Source organism: Gopherus evgoodei, chromosome 1, assembly GCF_007399415.2.
Source record: "Gopherus evgoodei ecotype Sinaloan lineage chromosome 1, rGopEvg1_v1.p, whole genome shotgun sequence".
NCBI classification, from domain to species: domain Eukaryota; kingdom Metazoa; phylum Chordata; order Testudines; family Testudinidae; genus Gopherus; species Gopherus evgoodei.
The window spans coordinates 53,057,637-53,080,520 of NC_044322.1; the positions used below are offsets into that span (position 1 = coordinate 53,057,637).

Sequence of the window (22,884 nt, forward strand, 5' to 3'; positions counted from 1 at the left end):
ATATTATTTTGTTTTTTACAGTGCAAGTATTTAATAAAAATAAACAAAGTGAGCCCTGTACACTTTCTATTGAAATATATTTGAAAATGTAGAAAACATCCAAAAAATTAAAATAAATGGTATTCTATTGTTGTTTAACAGCTTGATTAATCATGATCCATTTTTTTAATCGCTTGACAGCCCTAATAATTGCCCAAATGCATTTCTAGGTAGCTAGGTAATGTAACTGACCAAAAATTAACACATTTGTAGGCTTTTTATTTGCCAAAAATAATTTTAATCCAAGATGTATATTAAAAATACTTAACAAATCTAGTTTGATTAGAATGATTTCCTTCTTTCTCCCACAATCTAATTATTTCCAAATTTTTCTTTGCAATAAAATGTATAACTAGACGTTCCAGGTTTTTAAGTAACCAGATCTTGTACAATTACATGTAGCTATAAACATGTTAAAACCAGCCATGACTGCTCTAGCAATGGAGTACAGGAAGAAAACACCTTGGTGGCTAAAGAAAAAGTTAACCAGGTAGAAGACAGAGTGATAGATAAGAACAACGGCAAAGACACTATCAATCTGACCACATTTGGGACAGTAGAGAGAGTAGAGGAAAGCAGATGGTACTACCCTGAATATGTGCAGTACTAAATTTACAAATATTCTGGTACTGGCCCGTTTGCTCTCTCTTTGCTGCCTTCACATTTGAAAAATCAAATGCACAACTACAACATGGGGAATAATTGGGTAGGTGATAGTACCGCTGAAAAAGATCTGAGGGTTATAATTCATGACATTGGATGAGAGTCAGCAATGTGATGCAGCTGCAGAAAAGGCTGCTATTCTGGTGTGTATTGACTGGAGTGTTATATGTAAGACACAAGAAGTAATTGGCACTGGTGAGGCCTCAGCTGGAGTACTGCGTCCCATTCTACACACCACATGAGGCTATATGTGGACAAATGCCAGACTGTAGAAGAGAGCAGCAAAAATGATGAAAGGTTTAGAAAATCTGATTTATGAAGAAAAGTTTTAAAAAGTGGGGGGCAGTACATGTAGTCTTGAGAAAAGAAGACTGAGGGAGAACCTGATAAATTGTCAAGTGTGTTAAGGGCTGTTATTAGGAGGACAATGAACAGTTATCCATGTTCACTGAAGATGGGATAAAAAGTTATGGACTTAATCAGCAGTCAAGGAGATTTAGGTTAGATATAAGGAAATACTCTCTAACTTTAAGGGCAGCTAAACTCTGGAATAGGCTTCCAAAGGAGGTTATGGACTCACTATCATTGGAGGTTTTAAAAACCAGGCTGGACAAATGCCTGTCAAGGGATGGTGTAAGTATACTTGATTGTGCCACAGTGCAGGGGAATGAATTTGATGACTTCTTGAGGTTCCTCGAGCCCTACACATCTATGATTCTATGACAGATTACCTTCCTACTCTTCCAGCCCCTCCTGAAGATCAACTCTATTTCTGAAAAGCAGTTCTTTTCAGTGGGCCTGTTCCTGCTGAAATTAATGGGACTTCTGTCATTGACTTCTGTGGGACTAAGACTGGATGATATGTCTGCTGATTGCAGTTACGTTTAGTCTTTGACATGTAAACATTACAGGATAACTTCTGTCTTCTATAGGGGATTTTATTGGAAACATTACAGGTATGTTAGTTTACCAATAAGGATGAGAACTTAAGTCAAGGAACTCAATCTTTTGTCTCCACAGCAAACTTAATTATATAGTGTGCATATGGAAACTAGCATCAAGATAATGCTACCACAGGCATATTGAGCCAGATCCTTAAGTGTGGATGAGCAATACTTAGTGCTAGACACAAGGGAAATAGACCAGATACATGTGGCTTAAAGCCACCTTTATGTTCGCCTCATTTCAATAGCAGCTGGGGACCAAATTAGTCCCTCCATATGCTGAAGCACCTTCAGAGTATTTCAGCCCACGATTAAAAAGCTGTAGCATGTTCCAGATATTCTACCAACTCATTCCCTGTGCTGGGATAGCCAGCAGCAGGTGGCACAGACATGGATGTGCCATCTCTGCACCATCTGGATATTCCCATATGCAAGCAGAATTCCCAGATGCCATGTTAGGGCTTTTGTGGCACAAAGATGATGGAGCAGGAATTGAAGACAATTGCTTTTGAATCTCGCTATTTTAAAATTCGCAACATTCAAATAATATGAAGTAGAGTTTTCTATTTACATATCAGTAGTTTTGGGTTTTATTTGTTTAAAAAAAATATATGGAAAGGACATTAATTTAAACCACAATCTATGCTGGAAGGTGGGATATTGCATAGAAAACATTTTCCTTTTAATGTAAAATTCCATCTGCCCCTAGAAACTGTTGCACACAGGAAATGCAACTCCAAATCAAGTGAAAAACTAAATCTGCAAAGCATGCACAAAGATGAAATTTCAAATCCTTAACTTTAACATTATTGTAGTGCTTTCCTCAAAACACTGGCTCTATAAGCCAAGCGTGAAAGATCAGTTGCCAGGGCACCATCTCAGAAAAATTGGGAGAGAGTGACAATGTTTCAGCGAGGGAGAGGAAGAAGACATAATGGAATATACTGACCTATTAAAAATAGGGATGGAGTAGGCAGTAACAATGCTCCTTGCCCCACAGCAAATGGTGCCTGTGTCAACTGCCTTTCATTAAAGTTACTTGAGCATACTAGAAGGTTTGAATTAAAAAAAGATGTTTTTGGGTGCTGATAGTTCAATGCTTGCTAATCTGAAAAATAGGTGGTTGGGTTTTTCTCAGACTATCCCATGTTGTTCCAAGACTAAACTTGAAAAGGAAAATGTTTAAGAAAGTTATGAGCAACTGAAAATAGGAGGTAGAATGGAAATGGTTTTTTAAATATGGGCCTAATTCAAAAAAGCACATAGAGGTATGTTTAACTTTGGAGTTAACAGGGCTTCAATAAAGCACATTCTTGTGTGACTGGCTGAATAGGGATGGATTTAAGCATGTGTAAATTCCTTATTAAATCAGGGCCTTTAATTATAACATTTGTTGCTGCTATGATATGGCTCAGATGCAAAACATTACTGAAGTTTGTATGTCTGATTTACCTGTAGCTCCTGATGCTTTTGTACCTTCTTCTGTCACTTCAATCTTTGCTTTATGAATAGCTTCTGAAATGTAAAGCCCGCCTTGCTCTAACAAACCAACCAAAAGTAAGTATTAATAGTTATTTGTTTGTCATTGTAAAATCAACACAACCCAGTTGAAAAAAAATTGAGACACTTCTGTCTTAGCTTTTCTCTTATACTGCTTCTCATTCCCATAGTATCAGAACTCCTAAAATCCTGTAGATACCAGACATTTAATCCAGGGTAGGTAGGACAGTTTTTGTTTGAATTAATAAATTCAGAGATGAATTTAGACCAGTTAGTTAATTCCTCTTGCCTATATCTGATAGGATGTATTTATTGGTTATTAAAGAGAAAACAGATAATGCATTTTATCTTAACCAAAAATGATGTCTGTAAATAGAATTTTCAAAGACAATTTCTGAATAATGATCAAAATAAACACATCTCCACTGCTGTCAAAACCCTTTAACCTGTGTAATTCATTGGTGACTTCTTCGGACATTCAGAATTTACAGAATAACTGCAGTTAGAATTCTTAATATGCTTTTACCAGGACCATTCACAATACGATCAGTTTGTGGAGTTACTAATTGCAGGTATTGTTTTTAACACTGCTAGACAAACAGCAACACACATCAGAATATTTCCAACAAATGGCACTTATTTCTGCTGCTTTCTATCAAAAATGAATGCTGGTTGTAAACCATGGCAATCCCTTCTTAACCTTTTCTCTCATTTAATTTTAATTATTGTAAACTATTTACAAAATGGCATTAACTAAAAAGATTGAATTACTTTGTAAAATTAGTCCAGTTTTTGTGGAATAGTTAGTTTTCCAGGTATTTTACTGCAATAATATAAAGTAATAACCCGCTGACTACAATCTACACAGTAGGTACAACCTTTCCTTTTGTCACAGATGTTCTCCACCAATCTCTTCCCTCCATGATGTTAAAATAAATTTTCTTCAAAAAGATCGTGGAGAGAGAAACTTGCCTGCATGGTGAGATTTGGTTTTACTCTGCTTGTCTGTTTACAGTGTAAATGTGTTGTAGGGAGGTGGTCTGGAGGAATGTGGGTCTGTGCCTCTGTCTCCCCATCTGTACACTGGGGATAGTATGACTCATCTTACAAAGGGGGTTTAGGGCTCAATCAGTAAATAATATTTTGCTATATAAATGCCAAGTAAAGTAACCACTTGTCGTTTGGGAGACAGTGGTATAGTGGTTAGCAAGAACAGGACACAGTAGCATAACATCTGGGTTCTGTTCCCCTGCCTATCACTGGCTTGGTGTGTGACCTTAGACAAGTCACTTGACTTTCTTCATGCCTCCATTTTCCCCATATGTGAAACAGCAATAATAATAGTTTCAGAGTAGCAGCCATGTTAGTCTGTATCCGCAAAAAGAACAGGAGTACTTGTGGCACCTTAGAGACTAACAAATTTATTTGAGCATAAGCTTTCGTGGGCTACAGCCCACTTCATTGGATGCATGTAGTGGAAAATACAGTAGAAAGGGTGTGTGTATGTGTATGCACACAGAGAACTTGAAACAATGGGTGTTACCATACACACTATAAGGAGAGTGATCAGTTAAGGTGAGCTATTATCAGCAAGAGAGAAAAAGAACTGTTTGTAGTGGTAATCATGACCACTGAAAACAGTTTTCTCTCTCCTGCTGATAATAGCTCACCTTAACTGATCACTCTCCTTATAGTGTGTATGGTAACACCCATTGTTTCAAGTTCTCTGTGTGTGTGTCTGTCTGTCTGTCTTCCTACTGTATTTTCCACTACATGCATCTGGTGAAGTGGGCTGTAGCCCATGAAAGCTTATACTCAAATAAATTTGTTAGTCTCTAAGGTGCCACAAGCAATAATAATGTTTTCCCAGCTTGTTGAGACATGGTTTGAAGTTCTTCTATATAACACTACTACCAATATAAATTGTCTGCAGTAGAACTTGAGAGTTACAAACATTATGAGAGAGGAGGTGATTCGTCACTCTGAAATGATGGTAAAGAAATGTTATGGTTGTTCTTCCAAAAGTTTACAGCTGAACATTGACTTAATACGGCTTTGAAACATTACTGTGCAGAAGAAAAATGCTGCTTTTCCTTTATTTTTGTAGTAGTTTACGTTTAACATAGTACTGTAGTGTACATGCTTTTTTTTTTCTTTGTTGCTGCCTGATTGTGTACTTCTGGTTCCAAATAAGGTGTGTGGTTGACTGCTCAGTTTGTAACTCTGGTGTTCAGAACTCTGAGGTTCTACTGTATTTATTACTGTTTGAAACACATTCTTCATACGCAAAGACAAGTTGTTGGCTCAGTGCCAGAGGAATGAGGTGAATGTATTTGGCCTGTGATATACAGAAGATTAGACTAGATAATCTAATGATCCCTTCTGGGTTTGCAATCTGTGAATGTTATTAACGGTGAATTGAGCCATACAGTGTTTTTTCAGCAGCCTCACCAGTATTACAAATGCTTAACAGCTGATAAAGCCTTTATCTCCACAGACAACTCTGATTTGACAGTTCTAAAAATTTGTGGTTGTCAAAACCTGAAAGTGCAATAGCTATAAAAAGATTAAATAACTATATAACTTAAGTATAGGTCAAGTACCACATGACCATAGGTTAGAAGTTGCACATAAAATTCTAGGTCTGGTTAGGGCTGTGTTGTAATTAAGTATTGTGGTATCATCTGCATCAAACTATTTTACCATGTATAAATGAGCACCTCAAAATTGATTTAAAACCAAATAAAGCCAAAAAAAGTCACAGCTCTACAACAACAAAGAGAGAACACCTGCAGGGAAATGTCATTGTCATGACTGTTAAAGAATTTTTTTTTTCACTTTAGTAGCAGCCATGAACAACTATGGAGGAGAACCTAGTCTAAAAGTTATTTGCGTACCTTATGGAGAACTAACTGCTGGTAAGAACAATATCAGAAGGCTAATAAGAATAGGAGACTGATTTCTGCCAATGGTTTGCTGTGTGATCTTGAACAAGTCACTTAACCTTTCTTGAATCATTCACGCCAAGAACCTTTTGACACTAGAATTAGTTGAAAGATGCAACCAACCCACTATTGTCTGGTCATCTGTTTTAACAATTTTGTTTTTGAAAGTCATTGGACTAAATCCTGATCTGTTATGTCAGTGTGTAAATCTGGAGTAACTCCAGAGATGTGTAATGAACAGAGTTTTTAGAGAGTTATACTGATATAACAGATCTGAATCTGGCCCCTATTCTCTGAATAATCATTTTGCATATGTGAAAGGCAATGGGAATCAGGCCCACTGCACTGCATTGCAGCTTATAAGCATGTGACAAGGTTTAAAGGATAAGATGGCATACAGTCTTTGTTTGCTTCCTTCCTGTTCTTTCATCTTCATGTACCCACCATGTAGACAACACTTGGATAAAACTTCAGAGAGGAACCATCCAGAGATTCCAGCTGGCAAGAGCAGGAACAGCCACTGCAGGGATCTTCAGACATTCACCAAACTTTTTACAGATTTGACTGGACTTTCTCTGCCTCAGTGCTCATTGGCTGTTTGCTCTAACTCTCCTCCTAAGCATCCCTCACTTCATACCTGCCCCTCTTACTCCCTTCTCTCCTGCCCAGTCTCCTTCATCCACCTTCTGTTCACTTTTCTTTCCACTTAGCTTATCCTTTCCTAAATAACGCTCTTTCCCCTTCCCCAACAAAAAACAGTGGAACTAACTGCCGTTTGCTACAATCACATTTTCATTCTGCTTGTGTATTCTACCCGCTCCCCAACCCTGTGTCTGTCTTATCCAGTTAGACTGTAAGGTCTTCAGGGCATAGACACTGCTACGCAGTGTTTATAAGCATCTGCCACAACAGGGCCCCATTCTTGGTCAGTCCTTAGGCACTACTGCAATAAACAAGATTAATAACACTGAATTAAATGCTGAATTCTATTGATAAGTGACTAACCAGTGGTTTGATTGTTCTTTCACTAATTCTAGTAGTCAGTAAGACTTCTTGGTATGAATGACAACTACCGAGTGTGTTGGGAACAATGAACTAATGCTGGGTCAACTAAGCAATCCAAAGAAACTCCCACAAAAACATGTTGAGCAGGAAGAATCACTGGTAAAACAAAATAGAACTCTGAGAAAAGTGACACTTAGAAAGATTGCTGAGGATAGTTCTGTATCTACCAGAACAGTAGCTTCCCCATTCAATGTTTATTATTATGGGTAAAAGTCAATTGCACTTCTTTTCTCCTTTGTGCCTGAGCCTGTGGGTCAACTCAGAATTATACTGTGGGGGAGGAGACAGGGAAAATAAAGACACCCTTAAATGATATAACGGAAAATTTGAGAAAAAGTGCCACTCAAATTTTTATTAATCAAAAAAGCACAATGGGAGTAAGTCATAAACAGTACAAAAGAAGGTACCTAGTATGCTTTGGTCCATTGTAGTTCATCCTCCTTAAGCACTCATTCTATCTAAATAGCTGTTATACATATTTATAATGTGAGCCATCAGTGAACTTTAGTCAGCATATTAACACCTCATTTCTAATTAACAAGGCATTGTGTGCAATTAATGATCACATTGTAATGAACACACTCAAATTTAATAGGAGATGAAAAACAAAATCTGTGCCATGAGCTTTGTCCCATAGAAGCAAACTTCCATCAGGAACTTCCTCTAAAGCAGTTTCCACTGTATCAGAAGATGGTCTTGTGGCTAGGCCTCCATTTAATGACAATCACACACTGACCAGAATCATATTAGAAAGACTGAGAGTCTCACCATAAAATCTCCATTTTAAGAGTCTTTGAATGCAAATGCCCAAATTCAAATTGTTTACCTTGCTGGAAGTGATGTATGTCAATCAAAGCACATGGACAGTTATGGAGTCTTTTAATATTAAATCAGGAAAAAACTTTCCAGTGAGCAGAATAACATCAGGGTTTTTGAGACATGGTAGTCACTTTCTGTCTTAACAACACGTGGTCTTGGGATATTGTGGGCTGGGTATTGCACCTCTACCCCAATATAACACGAATTAGATATAATGCGGTAAAGCAGCGCTCTGGGGGGGGGGCTGCGCACTCCATCAGATCAAAGAAAGTTCGATATAACACAAGTATCAGAGGGGTAGCCGTGTTAGTCTGGGTCTGTAAAAGCAGCAAAGAATCCTGTGGCACCTTATAGACTAACAGACGTTTTGGAGCATGAGCTTTCGTGGGTGAATACCTACTTAGTCAGATGCATGCATCTGACTAAGTGGGTATTCACCCACGAAAGCTCATGCTCCAAAACGTCTATTAGTCTATAAGGTGCCACAGGATTCTTTGCTGCTTTTACGATATAACACAGTTTCACTTATAACGCGGCAAGATTTTTTGGCTCCCGAGGACAGCGTTATATCGAGGTAGAGGTGTATTATGTTGGCTTGCGGGGCAGAAACAAAGGGAGGTTACAGGCATGCGTAAAGGTTGTTTGCATGAGTGACATCAAGACGCAGAATAAAGAGGCCTTTTACACCAATGTCACTGACTGTGGAATGGCTATTTAGAACCAGTAACACATGCTTGATCTGCAGCAATCCTTGTAGACTTCAGCCAGCACCTAAGCAAACACATTCCAGCAATGTTCTGTCTCATGAGCTTTAATCTCTAAAAAAAATCTTTCCTCACTACCAGATTTTGCTTAACCTAAAATGCAGTAGTTTGAAAGAAATTAGAATCTGGATTGTGTGTTTAATTTTCATGGAGCCAGAAGTAATGAATTAATTAATACCGAAGGATCAGCTCTCTTGAATCAGTCAAACAAATATCATATAAACATCTACAACAAATCTATACACTGAATGATCATTTCCTATATGGGAATAATCTTACCTGAAATACCTTTAAAATCAGCCTCAGTTGGATCAAACATGTCTGTAATTCCCAAGGCAGGTAAAACCATTTTTAAGTCAAAGTGACTTTGAATTCTGAATCTAAAATTAACACAGTAGATTTCATTTAAATATATACGTGAACTTTGCATTTGCCCCTATTTGTGCTTTCTTTTTTTAAAAATTGTAATAAATTTGGTTGTAGGTAGGAATGCATCTGCAAAACATTAGCTTGGAAAAAGAACATTTAATGCACAAAACATTTTTCAGTGTTTCATCAGCATGGGGAATGTATTTTTGGAGGTATGTAATAAAGCTTTTCTGTGCTGATCAATGTGCTAAGTACATCCAGGAAATACCCTCCCTCTTTTGCACCGAGATGGTACATCCTAACATTCTGTTTTTTGAAAAGTAGTGTTGGGGTCATGTGCAAATTCTGGCACTAGTGAAGGGCTGGATTGATGGAGTGTGTAAACTTGCCCTGTACACAGAAGAAATGCAGTAATTGGTGATCGGTGCTGGAGCACCATTTAAGATTTCTAATATTAAAAACATATAGTAAAATACTTTAAAATATTTAGACAATTTTTTAAAAGTTTTCTTTATGAAGCAAAAATGGGCACAATTTTTTTCCCTTTGTACATTTTTAAAGTATTATTGTATCCCAAAAAAAGTCTTACATATAATTAGGACTTGAAGAATCAAATTCAAGTTGTTTTTTAAATAAATAAATAGTTCTTTAGTTATAATATATAACAGCTGTTCTCAAACTGGGGGTCGGGACCCCAAAGTGGGTTGCAAACCCTTTTTAATGGGGTTGCCAGGGCTGGCTTTAGACTCGCTGGGGCCTAGGGCCGAAGCCCTGAGTACTTCAGCCCTGGGTGGACAGATGTCCTATATATCTTTGGTTATGCCTATAATAATGTACACATCACAACTCTGACAATAAAAGATATGGTTAGAGGATGGCCAAGCCCTCGAGAAGGAGAGTATCACTTACCTAGGTAGAAAAATATCCATCTTCATTCTCTTTAAGCTGTTGGCCCAAACAGTGATGATTTTAGCTGAGAGATGTGACCCAATCTGGGACAGAGATGTCCTCCTATCACTGGGAAGCACCACAAACATGCTGACTGTCTCCCCCAGGTAAGGCAACTCGGCTACACTGAACCACTCCAGCGATGTGGTGTGGAACTGACCTGCAGGTTTGAAAACATAATCCTTGGCATCACTCAAGGGAAAAAGCAGTTCTGAAGAACTAGCTGGCTCAAGGCACTAGTACGAGGACACAGAGCCTTTCACCACTAAGTCACTGGCTTGAATACAGACCAGGTTGTTAATAAATGAAGATCACTGGCTCACGTGAACTGAGTTAATGGTCTCAGTCTACTTCCGAGCAGACAGGTGTCCACATAGCACATTTGCCTTCTCACCCTAAAGATACTCCCTTTGGGTCAGGGCTGAGGAACTTTGGTGAGAGTGGGTGAGTTTACAATGTGACTGGTCTTACGACTGCTGTTTTTGAATAAATAGATGACTTCATTCTCCAGCTCTTTCAATGTAGCACCTTTCAGCAGAACTACATTAGAAAAAAAAAATGAAAAGAAAAAGTAGCTCCTGTTTGATTCAGTGAGAAGTACTTTGCCCAAAGCACTCGTCCATACACCCAAATCAATAGCACAGGTTAAGCTGCTTTCAAGAAGCACACAGCTTTATTGAACTACAAAGCATTTTAAACCTATGAAATTCAGACAAAAATCTTTAAACCTATAACCACAAAAAAGGATACAACTTAATGGACTTTCAAATAAATAATCGGTTAGGGAACAGGGTACAGCATCCATTAATTGAGGTGTCATTAATATTAACTAGTTGCTATCTGCATCACATACATGCAAATATAACTTTTTGCAGTACAAAATCACAGCCCTGCTAAACCCCCTTTAAGGAGCCACTCTTCCAATGGAATAATGGCATGTCCAAGAACAACTCCTGCAGTGGTCAGCACAGAGGAGACGTTAAATATAGCAGCTGATGCTTTAAGAGTTGAGGTGTTTGGATTTTTTTGACTCAATGATCATTAGTTCTATTTGCAGTCTCTCAAATATTGGTGTGTAACCATAATGTCTATATAAGTAATTGGCTGCATATCATTACAAAATGTCAGTAAGGTTTAGTTGGTAGTGCTCATTACTTCTGAAAATCATGAGTTCCAGTATAGCAGTAGGATTTAGATTCTGACCCAGTGTAGCCTTTGCAATATGCACAAGAGAGGGTGCTGCACTGTTAATGACACACTTCTATCCAGGAGATGTTAAAATATCAACTGTGCTTCCTGTTGTCCTCAAATGGCTCTCCAGGCAAAGAGATCTCACACTTTTCAGATCAAGCAGGGAAAAATCCCAGTGTTCTGCTCAACATTCCATCTCTCAATGAGAGTCCAATCCTACTCCCACTGAAGTCAGCAGGAATTTTGCCATTTACTTCAGCGAGGGCAGGTTTGAAACCTAAAACAAGATCTCATGTTCAAGCCTGTGATACTGTAGGACATTCCTGGCTCCTACTTTTGCCTTCAATCATCATTAAACTACAGTATCTATTTCAGAAGAAGTTTGGATAGAAGCAGAACACACACAAGTTTTATATGTCAGAGAAAAGGTCTATTTCAGTGCTATTATATTTTGATGTTTTCCCACAGCGCTTTCCTCCCTGGTTGTGCAGCGCATAGCACATTGCAGGCAGTGCTGGAAGTAAATAAATTAAAAATGTATGTAGTTTACAATATTGTTTCATATGTCAGACATGGCATGAAAAGTAGTTACCATAATTGACTTCAGCCGTATGGCACATTGTGGGCACTTTCAGGGTGATGCCGTCCGCAGTGGTAAAAGGCAAGGACTGAGTATCTGTGAAAGAGAGTTTCTTTTGCCACATGCTTTTGAAATACATAGTGCTCACCAAAGCCATCTGAGTAAGTGGTGAACCAACTGTATCCAGATGTATGCAGTCTGCATCTCCACCTGTATAAGAAAAGGAGAAGAATTACATTCTCTCACACACACACACTCTCTCTCTCTCTCTCATTTTTTTAAGTAACATTATACATAGGACCAAATTATCAAATTATTTTTTCCAAACTCTTCTGAATCTTTTTGTCCTGATGTGCTACAAAAGTGGCCAAGTCACAGAGGTGAGCATTCTACCTGCAACAAATTGGATCAGGCTGACATCTGTTTCATACTTTTGTTCATATTTGAGCTCAGAAAAATTAGCGTATTCCTTACCTTTTCTTGGCAGAGACTTAGGAGGTTTTTCACCTTTGTCTGCAGCTTGGGGCCTGGGTCACTTGCTGGTTTGAACTAGAATAAATATTGGCGTCTCTGTAACTTGAAATCTTTAAGCCAAAATTTGAGGGCTTCAGTAACTCAGCCAGAGGTTAGGGGTCTATTACAGGAGTGGTGGATGAGGTTGCGTGGCCTGCGATGTGCAGGAAGTCAGGCTTGATGGTCCCTTCTGACCTTAAAATCTCTAAGAAGGGTAAATTTTAAGAGTCTTAAATGACTGCATAACTGCTTCTAGCAGTAATGAAAAAAGTGTGGCTAAATCTATGTGCAATAAGTTGAATGTGAAATTATGCCTCGAGACTTTGGTAGTGTCAATGATAGAAAAGAGGCCTTGGGCATGGTTGTGTTCTCTTTGCCATGAAATAAGGGCTCTAGTGTGAAGTTTTCTAACTGATCCTGCCATTTTGTTCACCTCCCTACTATGAAAGCCATTGGCAGTGTCAAAAAGTATAGGAAAATGTTATCAAAGTGTGAGCTGACATTGTCAACAATGTTTCCTGGAGCAATCAATTTCTATCATAAAGTCCTGTTATAGTTCTGATTGAGGAAGATAGAGGAGACTTTTCAAGAGAAACTAGTATCAACTTCAACATGCATGTTTAAAATCACATTAGTTATCTGCTGATCAAGTTGATGGGCAAATTCATCCCTAGTATAACTTATGCAAAATCAGTGGCATGAACCAGTGATTAATTTGGCTCAGTGATTCTAATGGCTTACAGTCAATTTTTCATTGATTGGATTTAGTTTCATTAACATAAGAACATAAGAACGGCCATACTGGGTCAGACCAAAGGTCCATCTAGCCCAGTATCTGTCTACCGACAGTGGCCAATACCAAGTACCCCATAGGCAGTGGACCTAACAGGCAATGATCAAGTGATCTCTCTCCTGCCATCCATCTCCATCCTCTGACAAACAGAGGCTAGGGACACCATTCCTTACCCATCCTGGCTAATAGCCATTAATGGACTTAACCTCCATGAATTTATCCAGTTCTCTTTTAAACGCTGTTATAGTCCCAGCCTTCACAACCTCCTCAGGCAAGGAGTTCCACAAGTTGACTGTGCACTGCGTGAAGAAGAACTTCCTTGTATTTGTTTTAAACCTGCTGCCTATTAAACTTCCTGGACATGTAAAGGAATAAAGTTAGTTAATTTAATCTTCTATTTTCATTGTACAAACTAATGGGTCAATACTACAGCCACCTACTACGGAGTGTACTGAAAGTATTCATCATGGTGAATAGTACACTCAGTGATAGCTGGGAAAATTTGGTTTTAGCTAATTATTCTTAGAACATCCCTGCGTGATCAATGATGATATTCCCATTTTACAAAGCAAGGGACTAAGGCAGACTGGTTAAGGGCTTGATCCCATAATCCTTTATTTAGGTATCTAGACTTACTGCAGTCTTGCCTAAGGTTATGCTGTGAGGCAAAATCAGAGTTGTGATTAGTGCACAGGCATTACTGGTTCCCAGCCTTGTGTTCAAGACCACTAAACTATGCCTTTCTGTAGAGAGCATAGACTAAACATTATTACATTTGGTTAAACACTAGAGTGCTAACTGCTAGTATCTGTACAGTTTTTATTATTACAGCCAGGTCCTACATAATCATCTCTATTAGTTATTTTACCTTCAGTGTTACTGGTAACCCATTCATTTATCTGTGCAGCAGTGCTGTTAGGCTCACTGAAGTTGATTTTTTGCAGGCTGCTGTTTGCCCAGAGTGCAGTATGTTCAATGAAGTCAGGAGACAGGTGAACTCCAGCTTGCACAAATAGGGCACATGCCAGCTGAACCACAGGGCCTTGGCTAGAGTTGGTCACTTCTTCGTATCCGGTATGCAAGAAGTCCTGCATTTTTGGATCTGCCAGATTGGAGAAAAATTAATGCTGTAATTCTCATGTTGAACATAAAATAGCAAAAATAAAGTGTTAATGATAATTCATTGCCGAGAAAATTGTCAGCACTTAACAAATAGCAATGGACCATTTCTTCCTATGTGATTGCAACAGCACTTAATGTAATAGGGTTCCAATGCTGATTGGGCCCTCTGGATGCTACAACAAGGTAAAGTAATTCAAAATTCAAGTATGTGAAACTATTAGTGAGGTGGAGACTATTGCCTAGGGATATCCTGCAATGTGTTGTACATACCGAGAGCTTTCTGTAGCAAAACACAGATGACATTAATAGAAAGAACAAAGTCCACCAGTGCTCCTCCCTCACTGCACTCACAGGAAAATGACTGTGTGGCCACAATCACTTAATTCTAAAGGATGAACCCTGCTCACTGCTCCAGAGGAAAGTGAAGAAAGCCTAAGAGATACCTTCCAACGTGCTCTGGTGGACAAATTTCTTCCTAATGTTAAATTTGGCTGCTATTTCCACTCTGGGCATGTGAGCAAGAATCACTGTAACTACAGATCTAATCTATGTATACCTGCAGGTGCCATGGCTGTTCAGGTAACTGCCCATCTGTTTCATAGGAAGTTGAAGAGAATTCAAAACACTTGTTAAATTCAGAGAAAAAAAGCCTTTCTGTGTATTCAACCCAACCTCTGTAGTGTTACTACTTGTAGCTGTATGATAGACATTACCTTAGAAATTGCTATATTGTGGCTGCACTAAGTAGTTGACCTTACATCACATTCTATTTGCTCTTGTTTTAAAAAAATACTCTTCTTCTTTGGGGGTCACTGTGTATCCCCACTTATGCCATCTGCTGCAAGAGCTGAGCTGCCGAACTGTGTAACACAGCTGTAGCTGCTTGTGGGAGGAGAGGAGGAAATACAGTAGTGCTTGTGCTAACATAACATCTTTGTCTCCATCTATATAAGACAGTGCATCCCTCATCCATCTCAGTTCCTTCTCTGCTGCCAGAGACCTAAACAGAACTCTCTCTTTTTATTGTTAGTTCCTCCATCAGCCCTTTTAGTCACACTGGGTGCTCATGTTGCACTGGGTGCTCATGTTCAGTGGTTTATCCACCACAACCCACAATTCTTTTTCAGTCTCATAGACTTTAAGGCCAGAAGGGACCATGGTGATCATGTAATCTGACCTCCTGCACATTGCAGGTCACAGAACCTCACTTACCCACTCTCCTGTGATAGCCCCATAACCTGTGGCTGAGTTACTGAAGTCCTCAAATCATAATTTAAAGATTTCAAGTTACAGAGAATCCACCATTTACTCTAGTTTAAAATTGCAAGTGACCTATGCCCCACGCAGCAGAGGAAGATGAAACTGGGTCTCTCCCATTCTGACCTGGGGGAAAATTCCTTCCGGACCCCAAATATGACAATCAGACCCTGAGCATGTGGACAAGACCCACCAGCCATTCACCTGGAAAAGAATTATTTGAAGTAGCTCAGAGCCCTTTCCATCTAGTGTCCCATTGCCAGCCATTGGAGATATTTGCTAACAGCAGTCACAGATCGGCTACATGCCATTGTGAGCAGTCTTATCATACCATCCTCTCCACAAACTTATCAAGCTCAGTCTTGAAGCCAGTTAGGTTTTTTTGCCCCCACTGCTCCCCTTGGAAGGCTGTTGCAGAACTTCACGCCTATGGTATTTGGAAATCATTGTCTAATTTCAATCTTAAACTTGTTATATCCATTTATTCTTGTCAATATTGCTGCTTAACTTAAATAACTCCCCTCTCCCCGTGGTATTTATTCCTCTGATGTATTTATAGTCACTGCTTTCCAGGATGGAGTTCCCCACTGGTAAGCACAGCTGACAGCCTTTGTTCCTAGATAGATGCATTTACATTTAGCCATATTCAGTGGTGAACTAGAGCCGGTTCTCACCAGTTCCCAGGAACTGGTTGCTAAAATTAGACCTCCATGGAGAACCAGTTGTTAAAGGGTCAGGGGGTGGGCAAAGAACTCTGGTCAGTGGGCCGGACCATCCTGTTGCTCCCAGGATTCCCAGCTGGGGAGGCTGAGGTTCCCCCGACCCCTCCCCCATTTTCCCCCAGCTGCAGTGTGGTCAGCTGCTGGCACCAGCTGGGCAGCTGAGCTGAGCTTCTGAGTCATCCTGCTGCTTTGAGCTACAGGCAAGGTAAGGGGGGGCTGCAAGCTCCAGGGCCACGGTGGGGGGGGCAATTTTCCCCAGGCCCTGCATGGGTCCCTGGCCCCACGAGTATGTCTCTCCCGCCGCCCCAGCCCCTCCCCTGCTTCCCCTCCCCCTTTAAATCAGAACTTTTTATAGGGAACCGGTTGTTAAGTTTTTGGCAGCTCATCACTGGCCATATTAAAACTTACATTGTTTGCTTGTGTCCATCTTACCAAGCAAGCCATATTTCTCTGTATCAGTGATCTGTCCTCCCACAATTTTTGTGTCATTGCAAACTTTATCAATGCAAACTTTGTTTTCTTCCACATCATTGATAAAAATACTAAACAGTGTAGGGCCAGGAACCAATCTCTGTGGAGCCCCCAACGGTAACACATCTGCTCAGTAATGATTCCCTGTTTACATTGAGACCTAGCAGTTAGCCAGGTTTTAATCCATTTAATATGTGCCATGTTCATTTTATATTGTTGTAGTCTTTTAATCAAAATGTCATGCTCAGCCAGGGGAGTCCTGTTTATACTTAAATGTCAAAAGATGTTTATTCTTAACAGCACAAGTCTCTTTTTGCATCTCTCTCTACTATTACCTGGGTGGGACAAAGCCCCCTGGAAGATCAAACGGATTATTTGTTGCTTCTGGGGAGAGGTAGAAGGGGGAGCCTATTAGTTACAAGCTCTTTCCCACTTGATTATGAGTTGTACTGAACATTGTTACTTCTTTGCCAAAAAACCAGTACATACTACTAGAGCCACAGTTGCTTCTGTAGCATTTCTGAGCTAGGTTCCTATTGCAGAGATTTACAAAGCAGCTACATGTAGTTCTGACACACTTTCACTAAGTGCTAGTTATTGGACTTGGTATTGCACGGCAATGCTTGTGTGGTAAGGCAGTGTTGCAATCTGCTTTTTCCTAGAACTCCTTGCCTGCTGTCCTTCGATGGTGGCATCACTTGCTAAACTCCCATTTGTGAGAATTCACAGAGGCTCTCGAAGAAAGTTAGAAACTGCTGTTCTTTAAGAGTTGCCTCTATGCAGTCCCATTACCAATGCACCCTCCCCTTTGTCTCAGTGTTCTTTGTATTTCAGGACTCTGCAGGCTAGGGAGAAGGAACTAAGATTGTCAGGGAGGTGCACTTCCTTTTATAAATGGAGCCAATGATCTCATTCTAATAGGAGAGTGCTACTGCACCACCAGTGGACATGGCTTTATTCTACAGTTCTGGAGCTCAACACTAGAGGCACTAGATAAATGTGAAGGCATAGAGGCAACTCTTGAAGAACAACAGTTATCAATAAGTAACCCTTCTTTTATACATTCTTGGTTTTGGTTTGGTCACCATAAAGTTTTTGAAGTCTTAAAATACAATAATACTTAGCATCTAAATCTAAAAGCACCCTATAAGAACTAGGGTGTTATTAGTAGCATTAAAATACAATCCACTAAGCTTCATTTCATCTGTAAGAGGAATGCTGGGGGAGGGAAAACTTCGGAGCTTCCCCTTCTGGAATCTTCCCTAAATCATTCTGTTGAGGGGATGCACACACATGCTTGATGCCCTTAAATCTCAGATTTTGGGACTATGCTGGAAGAACAGCACTATCATTAAAGAAGCCTTTGCCTCTACATTGGCTCTGGGACCTCCTGCTGTCCCCTCAAATGGAGACGTGGTGCCAACGCTTCCTCTGCCAGCAGCTCTTTCCAGAATCCCTTCTGAAAGGGGAGAAGTGTCCACTGCAACAGGGAGGGGGCCGTGGGCTGCACGGATTTCTCCATGGAGTTAAGGGAGGGCAAGGTTGTGCCCAACCTTCATCTGCCCCATTCCACGGGGTCTTGGACTGTTGTGTATCCTCTCTGGAGTCAGGGGTAGAGGAGAATGATGCTGCGGAACTGGTGATACTCAGCCTACCCGGTATAAAGAAAAGGAGAGCGCTTGGGAGACAAGCTCCCCCTTGGGCTTAACGCACAAAATTAACTTGCATAAACCTAAAATACACTTAGTAGGACACTGTCATGTCCAATTTGGCTTTATACAGAGATTTTGCTTCAATTTATTTTTACAGAATCTAAAACCACTAAAAATGTGTCAATGAAATTCTCTGTTAACAAATTCTAATTGAAACAGGTTTTTATTTTGTAAATGGATTAACATCCCCCTGAAGTGTTTGCAACTTAAACACAGCAGCACTTTGTTAGTGCAGGAGAACCTGGGACAATGATTGGCTTGAATTAACTACAAACACACATGAACATTACTAGCTTCTTTACCACTTTTCAAAGGGAGAAATCCAAACAGGAAACACACAGCATAAATGGGGAAAAGCAAAGTAGATTTTTCAAAATATTCTTCCCATTTTAATAAGCAGAGGTGGTGTTTATTATTATTATTATTATTTATTAGTTATTCTTTCATTGTGGTATAGCAATGCCTAGAGACCTAATGGAAATAAGGGCTCCATTGTGCTAGGCACAACTACAAACACATAATAAGCAATCCCTGTCTCAAAGAGCTTCAATCTAATTGGACATGACAAAGGGTGGGAGGAGAAACACAAGGATAGAGAGCTGAAGTGACTTGCTACAGATCACACAGCAGCAGAATAAGGACTAGACCCTAATTCTCCTGATTGCCAAACCTATGTCCTATGAACAGGATCCTTCTACCTCTCAGTGGGAACATTTTAAGTATATGGGGCCAAATTCCAAATTGGCCAGTTTACATCACCTGAGAATCCAGTACATGATTTTTAACCTAATGCTGTCCCTTTAAGAACCTGCATGAAGACTAATACAGCTTAGTGTTAAAACTTAGCTCTGTTACTCTTTAAGGGGAAAATATTGAATTCCTTGAACAGATGTCAAGAAGAATCAGATATTTGTTAGGTGTAAAGTGCCTTTCTCATGTGTTTTGCATTAGTGTGCTAGTGTTTGGCAAGCTCCTATGTGGATGTAAAAACTCAAAGATGGTAAAATAAGAAGCAGATGTTATATGAGAAGCTGTAACCTCAGTAACACCAACAATCTTAGCTAACCAAAGTTCTGAATTTTTACTTGTAGGCTAGTTCAAAACTGCTTTCAAATATTTTATTTTATATTCATTATTCAGATAGACAAGTCTTTAGACATTATTTTGCTCAACCAGCCTGTGCTAAAACAGATATTAGAAAAGCTGCAGCACATTAAAAGAGGTTATTAAAGTCAGGGAAAGCTGATTCTCCCTAAAGAGTGATTGAACTTTCAATGGATACTGATGGCTATCAGAGTAGTTTTTGCCAGATTGGTGCATTTTTGTACCACATCCCTCATCATAGTTAAAGGCAGAGCTACAAAAATGTTAGCACCAAAGTATAATAGAGGAATGCAGTTTTCTATCTGCTATGTATGTCAGTGAGTTGGTTTTACTCATCTCAGGGAAAATGTTTATTTGATCTATTTCTGCTGGATTTAGCCAAACATGCCAACTTTCTTTCTGGAAGTTCATTATTGCTGTAGATTGGTCATAGTTGCAATTCTGATTTATTTTCACATTAAACACAAGTAAGTTTACCTGAAGTCAGAAACCTATGTGGTTTGTGATGTGTACAACTAAAACTAATGCCAGCCTTTCCTCAGGGATATTCCATGTGTTAATATTATCCACAGCACGGAAGGAAGGAAGGAAGGAAAGCATTGAAACAAGTAATAGGTTTCACCAATCAGTGGAAAACCTCTTCAGTGCTATTTGTCACTTTTTATATGGATGGGACCATTTCCTTAATTTCATTATCTAGTCCATTTTCTAAAGCTCTCTCAATAATTAAGTCCCTAAGAGGCAAAGTGTATGGCAAATAGCAAGGTACAATGCTTACATAAAAGAGTATTGGGTAAAAATAACTTGACTGAATTGTAGCAAAATGGCATCATTGCAAGTAATACCTTTGTTTCATAGGGTATTTGTGCTGTAGATCCTGTGTGTGAGAGGCAGAGAAAATATATAGCAGCTGTAGTTTTTTTCTGTATATAATAGCTGGATTGAGCTGGAATGGTTATTTCTGAATACAAATGCTTTACAGAAAGGCAGTAATGACTATATAAGGTTACAGAACACAACATAGCAAGCTCTATAAATTTTAACTTTTACCTTCATGTGATGAAAATAAATGTCATGCTTAAGAATACTGATAGCTCAAACGCTGGCACAGTATGTATAAGCTACAAATTTTGAAGATGAGACAGTCATCTGTTTTCTATAACCAGTGTGCAGATCATGAAAAATAGCTATGGATATATTGTGTCAGGTGGTAGGATTAATCTTTGGTTAAAATGAAAAGAAAATCCTGAGAATCCAATATTAGTTTAGCTGGAGTTGCATGTTCCTTCCAGATCTTCATTTTTTTAATGTAGTTGTTTTAAAGTGTAGTAGAAAGAGTGAGCACTGCTCAGAAAGTAGGAAGAATACATACATACGTATCACTGGTTAAACAGTTCCTACAGGTCAGTCAAATATGGAAAAAAACAATTCAGTACGAGCTCTTACAGATCTTGTTAATTAGAAAGAAGTTTAGCTTGATTGTGCAATTGCTTTCTCCTTAGTCAAGGAAGGGGTAGTGTGAATTTATGACACAATGCAGAGCAGTTATTGTTAAAAATTTTTTTGTCTAACTGCACATTACCGTGGATGTTGTATCCAAGAGCATTTTCCAGCTGCATAAAGGTGTTTCCTCGAGCTCCAAACTGCAGTAGCCCCAAAGAAATAGACACACTTGCTGGTGCAACTATCAAGTTAGTTCTGTTCTCTGGTTCTGCTAATCGCTGGTAGAGATTGATGTCAAATTCAGTTTTCAACTCCTTTAGCTCATCATAGAGGTCACAGCTTCCACTGGTTAAGAAGCAAGAGTACAGAACGAGCACAGTGAAGACAAGGGGCAACATGAAGGCACCCGATGGAATATCTCCCACAGATAATTACACCTGTAATTAACAATGCGAACAGTCAGAAAATGATAGGGACGGATGACATGTGAACTATTGCTTTACAGGCTCATTAAGCTGAGACTTACCATGGAAATAAATACTGGTAAAGAACCTACCAAGGCACAGTCCAATTGATGTCACGCTTAAGGAAAATATCTTTGGACGCTGATATGCTTTCACCAGCTAACAATGTCCAGTCTTCAAGACCACAGCCAGTATAACAACTCTCATTTTGATGGTTGACCATTACAATACATGTGACCCAGAGATGCGCCCACAAAAAAATTATTCATACTCCATGGTGTGAAAAGCAGCTGTCCAGCATACTAACTAACTGTTCAATTCTGATTTTGATTCCTTGATATTTATTAAGCTACAATTTTGACTCGAATGCTTACAGGCTCTGTATCCATCAGCTGCTACATCTATAGTTAGATACCTAAATAAAAGTGATCAACTTTCAAAGGTGCTGGACCTCCACAGCACCCATCGACCACTGGGAGCGGTGGTACTGAGTACCAGGCTTGAGAATTTTGGCCTTAGCTTGCAAAAATCTGGAGCCAAGGCATCCCTCCCAAATACCATGATAGAATACCTCCACTGCAAATGGGATTGTATTTGCAAAAGACCTCTGTGATTGCTGACAGGGTCACCACTTTGGATTTGTATTGGGGGGAATATCATCTTTTTCATCAGATCTAAGGTGGTAAGAGATTAAAACTATTTAGAATGTTTCCTAAAAAGCAATAAATAAATCAACCCTCCGAACTGCTGAAATGAGACAGTAGTTTTCTATACACCATTTTAGATTCTGAATATTTTATGCAAATGTGTATTTTTAAAAAAGTTACTCCAGCTTCAGTTTAGGATTTCACACAAATCTCTTTCTATGCCCTTTGCTCTAGAGAGCACCTCTAACTCCTTATGTTTACTCACAGTTAGCTGTATTTAATTGCCTTGCTGTGTCCTGTGCGGCTGAGCTGGAGCTCCGTATGTACTTCTGTCCCCTTCTTTAATATGTGGTGGAGTAAGGTCTAAGTCATGAGACTGCATTTAAAGGAATAGTCAGTGATCGCAGTCTCTATCGGCGATGTCTGTACCACTCTGTCCAAATTCCTGTAGGCTACAGACTCTAGATAGAGCCAGGCAAAGAGGCATGTCATTGATCAGCAAATCCAAGGCAAGGAACAAAAAGGTACGGGAAAAGCTTTATCTGGCATGTTGGGGGGAATGGGGGGTGCCAGTTAGTCAAAAATTCCAATTCACTAAGAGTTATACTTACCAATGGAGGGAGGGAGTTTGAGTGTGGGAGGGGGTTGGGGCATGGGAGGGTTGAGGGGCATGGGGTTGGGGCATGGGAGGGTTGAGGGGCACAGGCTCTGGGAGGGAGTTTGGGTACAGGAGGTGGCTCTGGGCAGGGTGTGGGGCACAGGAGGGGATGCAGGGTGCCAGATCCAGGTGGCACTCACCCTAGGCGGCT

At 39.6% G+C, this 22,884-nt stretch overlaps 1 protein-coding gene across 1 annotated transcript in view; it reads right to left on the reverse strand.

Annotated features, from left to right (window-relative positions):
• SERPINE3 (serpin family E member 3) overlaps positions 1 to 22,384 on the reverse strand; it is a 31,517-nt gene extending 9,133 nt beyond the window's left edge. Inside the window, exons 1-7 of the mRNA XM_030544285.1 lie at positions 22,341 to 22,384; positions 21,104 to 21,401; positions 14,002 to 14,235; positions 11,840 to 12,037; positions 10,018 to 10,216; positions 9,019 to 9,119; positions 3,099 to 3,185 (exon numbers count right to left, since the gene is read on the reverse strand). Of these exons, the coding sequence (XP_030400145.1) occupies positions 3,099 to 3,185; positions 9,019 to 9,119; positions 10,018 to 10,216; positions 11,840 to 12,037; positions 14,002 to 14,235; positions 21,104 to 21,362 (1,078 nt within the window). The 5' untranslated portion in view covers positions 21,363 to 21,401; positions 22,341 to 22,384. The remainder of the gene's footprint in view (positions 1 to 3,098; positions 3,186 to 9,018; positions 9,120 to 10,017; positions 10,217 to 11,839; positions 12,038 to 14,001; positions 14,236 to 21,103; positions 21,402 to 22,340) is intronic.
• Positions 22,385 to 22,884: the final 500 nt, after the last annotated feature.